At 33.9% G+C, this 8,798-nt stretch overlaps 1 protein-coding gene and 1 non-coding gene across 2 annotated transcripts; both read left to right on the top strand.

Moving 5' to 3' along the window:
• Window positions 1–654: 654 nt before the first annotated feature.
• On the top strand, window positions 655–761 carry LOC122299963. Its single transcript, XR_006239815.1, has one exon. It is a non-coding gene; the product is annotated as a U6 spliceosomal RNA (small nuclear RNA).
• Window positions 762–5,222: 4,461 nt separating this feature from the next.
• LOC122298766 (UPF0481 protein At3g47200-like) lies at window positions 5,223–6,629 on the top strand. The gene has a single exon (XM_043108627.1). The coding sequence runs from the start codon at window positions 5,223–5,225 to the stop codon at window positions 6,627–6,629; it is 1,407 nt and encodes a 468-aa protein (XP_042964561.1).
• Window positions 6,630–8,798: the final 2,169 nt, after the last annotated feature.

The raw sequence follows: 8,798 nt of genomic DNA on the forward strand, positions 1-8,798 counted from the left end.
TCCTAGCAAGTTCCTCTTTCTCCATCACTAAACACACTGACAAATTAAGACTCTCACCAAGAGAGACTTACACCCTTGCGCATGCAAGGATGCTAACACCTCACTCAGTCTCTAGAGAGAAAGAGAAGGACCAAAAAGAATTCCTAGCTATAGTTTGGTAAGAGCACAAGTTGGACCCTTAAATTATATATTCCCCCTTGATGGTAACTAAACATAAAATTGAAACAATAACTATATTTAATAAAAGAAGTTTAGGGATATTTGGATAGTGAGTTGAGATGAGATAAAAGTTAAAAGTTGAATAAAATATTATTAGAATATTATTTTTTAATATTATTTTTGTTTTGAAATTTGAAAAAGTTGAATTGTAATTTATTGTATTTTGTGGGAGAATTTAAGAAAATTATAATGATTATATTAGATGATATGAGTTAAGATGCTCTTTTTGTATGCCCCAATAGAAAGCCCAAACCATATGCCCTATACTCCAAAAGGACTAGTCAATTATACAATTGGAACCTCATAAAGAGTAAGAACTTTTTCTTCCCAAGCAATGTGAGATGTTATACACCACATACTCTCACTTATCATATGGGGTATTACAATTTCCCTCCCTTCAATTTTGAATGTCCTTGTCAGGTTCTTTTATCATAAGTGGCACTGCTCAAGTCACACATTTCTAGTTGGAACGATACAAAGAAGATTAGTATGGCCCCTGCACAAGGATGACACGCACAAATCGAGAAATGGTCCAAATTTTTTGTCAGGAGGTGTAGTGGTTCAACTATGGTAGTTTAATCGTGCGACAAGGTACTAAAGGGGCCGCAGAGTTTCTAGTTTCCTATTGGTTGTGGGAGGTGGTTCCAATGAAAGATTGGTGATGGTAGTTTTCGATTTGGGATTGTTGTGGTAGAGAGGAGGGCTACGGAGGTTGGCACCATGTGGTGGAACCTTACGTGAAAGGTAGCATGCTCAGTGTGGACTGGAGTTTGTAGCGGCTGTTTTTGGTTGTTTACAATGGATGTGGAAAGAGTTTTGGCGTGAGAGGATGCAGTGGCATGCGGTTTAGGTTGGTGTGGAGGGTATCAGAGTGCGACGTGGGGACTTCGGGTTTTGATTCTTTGTACGTGGAGGAAGGGTGCGGCTTGTGTAGGTGCCGCAACAACTTGATAATATGAGAATGGTAATTTCCAAAACATGAATGATATGCTTGTACATGGGAGAGATATAGAGAAAAGGAAACTAATGTGCGGCAACCCTAATTAAGGGAGATAGATATCTACGTGCATGAGAGGATACACACACGCGCGCACACACACATATATATATATAATATAGCTGAAACCCTATAGAAAGAAAGAGGAAGGGCTATTCTCTAATTCCAAAATAACCCAACACAACCATAACTTTTCGAGCCAATTGCTAAATAAATAGATTTTACCGTGCCCATAAAATATTAAATAATTTTAACATCAAACTCAATAAAAATTTACATTCTACTAAAAATAAAATTTTAAACCCATAATTTATTTAAACTTACTCGATAAATCTCAAATTAGTTTTCCATAAATATTAACTTAAATAAATTAATAATTCGTAGGCTTAAGCCTGGGTGCTACACTTTCAGTCCAAACAAGGCCTAAATCCCAAGTTGCTTCTAACCATTACGAGACCCTACTAATTTTTGGTCACTTTAAACGAAAGGCTGGGGAACATGTCCAAAACTTTAATTATGACGTCGCCTGACTTGATATCCTTACGACCAGTCTTGCATCACCTTTTGACTTCCCCTTTCAAAATAGTTTCAGTTCTTTTTTCTTTTCTTTTTGTAATTTTTATCATGATTCTTGAAATTCGGATTACTTTACAAACACTTGTAGTCATTTTAAACCAGAGATAAGGAAAAATAGAAAACTTAAATTAAAGTAGAAATGATCGGTAGGTATCATTTCTACTTTTAAGTGGGTAATGTTTAATTATTATAATTTTTTTAAATTTTTTATATAAAATATAATAAATAATTTATTTTTTTCAAATTCTCAAATAAAAAAATAAAACTAGATTTTGCTTCCCTTCCTCTCTCCTTTCAAACCTTCTCTCTCACTCTCAAAAAAGTCTGATTTTCACTGAAGGAGGTGGCCTCCTCCTCCTCCCTCTCCTTTCCACATTTTTATAATATTATTTTATAATATTATTATTATTTAAGAATTTGAAATAGTTGAAATATTTATTATATTTTGTGTAAAAATTTAAAAAAATTATAATGATGAGATGAGATGAAACACTTCGTAAATCCAAATCAAATCTAACTTAATTCGTTTATTAAATTTGTCACTTGTGAACATAAAATTATAATTGATTATTAAATGATACAAATTGTAAAAAAGTTGGCTCGACTCTTATTATAAGTTTGTATATTAAACATGAACAACTTCGTCAATATCTTTAAATTAAATATACTTTTAGCTTTGAAAAATATTAGAGAAATTTATTTTCCTTATACTAAATTTGTTACTTGCGTACTTATGAATATAATCATTAATTTATGTATATATAAACTTTATATAAATATCAATAAGAAATCATACCCACTTTGTCAAATTTTATATATAAAGTTATAAAATACATGATAAATAATCTATCTTATTAAAATGAATAAGTACTTAAATACATGATAAACTTACTCGAATATTAAATGAGTTATTTATGAACATAAAATTTAACTTAATTAGAATATTGATGATTTTGGACTTGATGGAGCTAAAAGGATACTTCAGTTTTGAAGAAAGTAACAGCTTTGATGAAAGTGGTGGGAAGGATCGAGGTGGATTGATCTTATGTGAGACTGCTCATGAAAAGAAGAGCAGAGGTAACATATTAATGTCGTCTTTAATTCCTAGGTACCCTTCATTTTCAACGGATACCTACCAAGAAAAAAAGAAAATTATTTTCAATAACTTAAATTACGAAAGAAATAACAAAGAAAAAGAAATACCATGATCGAATCAGGTGCCAAAAGATGCTTCAAGATCCTAGCGAAACTAGTACTACTTTTCTTTTCAAAATGCAAAATGTCTAACTTCGAATTATGTATATATTTTGAAATATTTACATAGAATTAATTGGGTCATACGGGTTGCCCCATCATGAACTGTTGGATCAACCCAAGTCCGATCTGATTTATGTCGTGTCATATTTGGATTGATCCGCATTGTCCCAAACTCCATTATTCAAAAACATAATCTTATTAATCTATGTCTTGATGGTTTTATGTTCATTAGTCGTGTCAAATATTGTCCTCCCTAAATAGTACCACCATATGTAGTCTCCAGAAAAAACGGTGGATAAATCCAAATAACAGAAAGTTCAAACTCTCAAAATGGGATCGATCTCTAAATCTTAAGCTAATAGAAACGAGATGTTCTTGATAATTTAATTTATACTTTTCTCATAGATAGCATGGATTTTTCATATTGAGTTGATGGATTGTAAAGATGCTCATCATGATTGTCAATTTATAGACGTAATTATTAAGTATTTCCATAGTAGAAGCACGTATGCGTACATTATGAATACTCGGAAAGTAATTTTTCAATTCTACGCTAAATATGCTTAATAAAGCACGTGCTGTCAACATGAAGTTGAAACTAGGGGTGTAACCGGTCCGGTTCGGTCCGGTTTTAGACAAAATCTAGGACCGAACCGGTAGGCACTGGTTTTACATTTTTCAAAACCGATTACGCACCGATTACCCTCCTAAACCGGTATTCTGGTTTTACCGGTTTCCGGTCCGGTTCGGTCCGATTTTCCAGTTTTAATAAAATATATATTTATTATAAAAAAAAAATCTGTTTATAAAAAAAAAAAAAACTGCTATGTAAAAAAATTCTACTTAAAAAAAAAACTACTATATAAAAAGACTGCTATGCAAAAAAAAAAAAGTGCTATGTAAAAAATTTATGCTATCAGTATAGCTTTGGTATGGCTTTATATAAATTATATGCTAATATATATAATTTATATTTATCTACTAATGTCTTATGTACTTATCAAAAAAATATAAAGAGTTTTAAGTGTATTAGGCCATTAAAATTTAGTAATAATATTTGAGTGATTTTCTTTCTTGTTAAGTTCTTACTTCTTATGAATCTATGATAAAATGTTATTAATAAATAATATATATTTATAATATTATATATTTAAAGCATATGATCAATTAAATTTTCATGTTTGAGATTAAACTTTTATTTTATAAATTAAAATAACACTATTTTATATATAATTATAATTTATATTATTATATATTATATATAAAAAATTATATATAATATAAAATATATAACATATAACATTAAATAAATAAAAAAATATACACATATTAAATAGTACCGGTCCAGTCCGGGCCGGTCCGGTCTACAAATGGCTGGAACCGAAACCAGATCGGTTCCGGCCGGTATTTCATTTTATGAAACCGGTTCCGGACCGGACCGGTTCAAAACCGGCACAACCGGTCCGGTCCAGGCCGATTTTCCGGTTTACCGGTTAAAATTTACACCCCTAGTTGAAACAATAAATAGATTTTTAATAAAAGATACGTATTGTATAAAAAAAGATGCTAATTATAATAACTATATACTAAAAATTAAAGAGCAATTAGGGAATCCCTAAAGAGAGGGAATGTGGATAATGTCTTTTGGATGCCTCCAAATTATCTATCTATAATAAATTACTATAGTAGCGTATTGTAACACTAGAGTAATGCAAGCCAAAAGCGTGCAAGCTTGTGCAGCTCCTTTGTAAAAAGGTGGGTGCTACTTGAAATAGAGTAGATTTTTTTATACATATTTTCATGGTGGATTTCATCTTTTTTTAAGCACCAGACTTGGTTTTTTAAATTTGTACAAATCATCAAAATTATTAGTCTGCGTAGACTTAGATCATAAGATGGTGAAATAAATTTGGAACCGTGGGTTTGTTTTCAGCCTTACGTTCCCTAATCCAGAAATTAGTACTTTTGCTTAACAGGATGTGCTCCATACAGAATTTCTGCTCCCAAAATCTAGATAGATCTGTGTTGACATGAGATTGCATTCATCTCATTTATCTGATCTCTTCAATCCACCCAGTACAGATCACCGCACCAGCTCAGTGAAGTGAAGAGGCTCCGATCCACACAGCAGTGAATATTGGCATCCAGAGTTTTAAGAACGCCAACATCCACGATGGAAAGCATTTCTGTCGAAGGAGAATCCAGTCGCACCAATGATCAGAAGCCCATACAGGAGTTCACCCAGCAGGAACTCAAATTCATCGACGAGCAGGTAACGAAATACTCGGAAGAAGCCAAAAAGTTAAAAGAAGAAGCCCACCGTAGAAACACTAGCTGCATCTTCAGAGTCCTCCCGAGGCTTAAGGAAATCAATGGCAACTCGTTATACGAGCCCAACATGGTCTCCATCGGGCCCTACTACTACAACCTTCGTAATGAAAAGTTGAAAATGGCCGAAGATTGCAAGAAGAAGTGCTTCGGCTCCTTGCTGACCAAGAACATGGATAAAGACAAGCAAATTGAAATCTATAAGCGCTGCTTGCAAAGAATAGGCCAACTTGAAGAGGACATCAGAAAGTGTTATTCTGAAGAGTTCGAAGTCACTGGTATTGTATTTCTCGAAATGATGGTTGTTGATGCTTGTTTTATAATAGAAATAATTGAAATGTTTGGATTCAAGAAGATAGAAGTCAACTCCAGCGAATCTGATCTTGGAGCCTTGGCGTGGATGGTACCGTATTTCTACAGGGACTTTCTCCTGCTTGAGAATCAGATCCCTTTTTTCGTTCTGCAAGAGATATATGCGCTTACCCATGATATTTCTGTCGAGAGCAGTAGACCCAAGCTGATGTATGCTGCTTTGAGATTCATTATGAACGGAATGAAAAAATCCGGTTTTGCTATTTTTTCCGGTTTCTTACATGATAGGTTGGATCAATTGAATAGGTGGCCCGTCCTGCATTTGCTGGACTTGGTTGGGAGTAGTTTAATGCCATCCAATATCCTACAGGGACCATCCTTTTTTGATGCTCCATTCATTCACTGCATCTCGAAGCTCCGGCTAGCAGGGATCAAGGTCAGTCCGGGCGGGGGGCCCAGCTTCCTAGAAGTGAGATTCAAGAGAGGTGTGATTGAGATGCCAAACATAGCCATCGACGACTTTATGAGATGTCTGTTGCTGAACTGTGTGGCATTCGAGCAGTGCCACCAGAGAAGCAACAAGTACTATTCGGTTTACGCTACTTTTTTGGACTGCCTGGTGAACACCAAGGAGGACGTCGAGTACCTTCGCGAGCGCAATGTCATTGACAATTACCTTGCCAACGACTCCGAGGTTGCGCAGTTCATTAACAGTGCGGGCAAGGATTTGGTACTCAATGCTGATAAGGGCTTCTATTTGGGGGAATTGTTCGAGGATGTGGACAAGCATTATCGGAATAGCTGGATGTGGAAGTGGGCGAGCTTCAAGCGGGAGTATTTTGACAAGCCGTGGTTGCTTCTGTCGGCAGCGGGTGGCCTTTTGCTCGTACTGGCTACGTCATTCCAGGCCGTAGTGGCTTACAAGTATAAAAATAACTAGGAAGGATAGGTTACAATTAGTCCGGTAAGTGTTATTTTTTATGATCATATACATATAATCGTTCTTGACATGAATATCTCATGTGATCATGATCCGACGATGGCGATGGATATCCTTGTTTTAGAAAGCTTGAACAAGCACTTGTAGTACTTATTTGTTCAATCACTAGTTTTTAGCGAACTCAATTTAGATTATTTCACCTAATTGGGATGGCTGATTTGTTCTTATTATTGTTATTAATTTATTACGAGTCTATATATGTCTATTTATATCTTGTGAGTTTGAATTCCTTTGACCTTTTTTTTTTTCCTTCTCAATTAATAATTATGTCTATTTACTTGGAATGCATGCTATATCAATAACTTTTAATTAATCCTCTTTATTCAAGCAAAGTTTGTGATCAGCTTTCTCATCACTAACATAAAAACAAAGGGGATCAGTTAGGGCGCAATAAAAGATGATCATGTACGTTGCTCGACCAAAATTCTGGAGATCAACACAATAAGGATCTTATCATGTGAGACTACTGAAAAGAGGAGTCTTTCTTTATATTAGACCATCTAATTCACCAAGAACTACTGAAAAGATGATCATGTACGTTGCTCAAATGACGTAAGTCTTGATTTCTCATCTAATTCGATCAGACAATTAGAAAAAATATCTCAATTCTATGACTATCAATATTGTCTCACATAATTAAAAGAAGAAAATGAAATAAGAAACCTATCAATATTGTAATCACATATATCCAATATTACATAAGCAGAACTGGAAAATTAATATTAGACAACTTTGTATAATACACTCACCTGAATAAATTATAAGTACAAACACAGTAATGATATTTAATACTAATTATTATAATTTTTTTAAACTAATCATTACAACCTTCAAAAAAAAGACAATTTAATTTTTTCAAATCTCAAAATAAAAATGATATTAAAATATTATATCATAATAATATTTTAATTTATTATATTTTTTTATTAATTTTTTTTCTCTATATTCCCAAAATCAGAAAAATACTAACTCAAACTATTTTACTACTATTTACAAACCGTTTTACTACTATTCACAAAATTCTTATATCATTTTATTCCCCAAGCATCTCCTACCATGATATCATACTCACCTTACACTAGTCCATTGGAGCTAGCTACAATGTATCTTATTCCTCATCGTCCTGCCATGCTAACCATAATATCAGTTTTTTTTTTGCATCCACCATATATCAATTATTGCATGCCTATTGTACTTGAGAATACAAAACGTTCTAAATGCTTTGTGAAGTGAATCTTATGGAAACTTAAGTCCAGCTATTATATCTAGAGACCAAATTCATTAATTAACCCCATGATTTTTATTTTTCACTATATTTTTTAGGAGCAGCAGATGAGACTTGCCTTGTTAGAAACCAGGTTGCACCAAAATCAGTTTTCACGATGTGTATTTCGTTATGTATGTAGTAGCACCTTAAAAATAGAATATATAGAAGATGAGAACGAAGGGCTATATATGTTGTAGTGGTGGCCCATTTGTTTGAAAATATATAAGAATACAGTTTGTATTTGGTTACTTCTTTCTGTTCTTTGGTAAAACTGGGGGCCAAGTAGGTAGGATAGTGGGTTATTTAGTGTCTAATGGGTTTTGGATCGAATTGGTGTGATTTGGGTGCAAAGGTGGGTCCAATCCATGTGCATGAAAACCCAGCCCCTTACCCTACCAAAATTATGTCGTTTGTGACGCCCCCAACTCCCACGTATGGACACGTGAAAATCGAGGTATCGGGATGATGACAACATGGGTCACATACCCCAACGACAAGTGCTAAATGTATGCACATACAACACGTGTAAGACAAAAGACACAGCAAATAAGTTAAGTCGATCAACTAAGTAACAGAATTTATTTAAATACAAGTTCACTTAAATACAAGAGTTTCAAAAGTAACACAATTCTCTGATAAAAATGTAAATAAACTAAATGCAATAACCAACAGTGGAACATAAATCCTATCCCATGAGAAAGTGATCCTCGATCACTCCTCTGGCGAAACCGCATCCTCAGGCTCAGTATTCTCATTATCTGCATCAACATCTACTATACCATGGGATGATACCTTAGGTAAGTAATAATCCAAACAACTCATGAGATAAAAATATATAGATG

This window comes from Carya illinoinensis, chromosome 16, assembly GCF_018687715.1.
Source record: "Carya illinoinensis cultivar Pawnee chromosome 16, C.illinoinensisPawnee_v1, whole genome shotgun sequence".
In the NCBI taxonomy this organism is placed as follows: domain Eukaryota; kingdom Viridiplantae; phylum Streptophyta; class Magnoliopsida; order Fagales; family Juglandaceae; genus Carya; species Carya illinoinensis.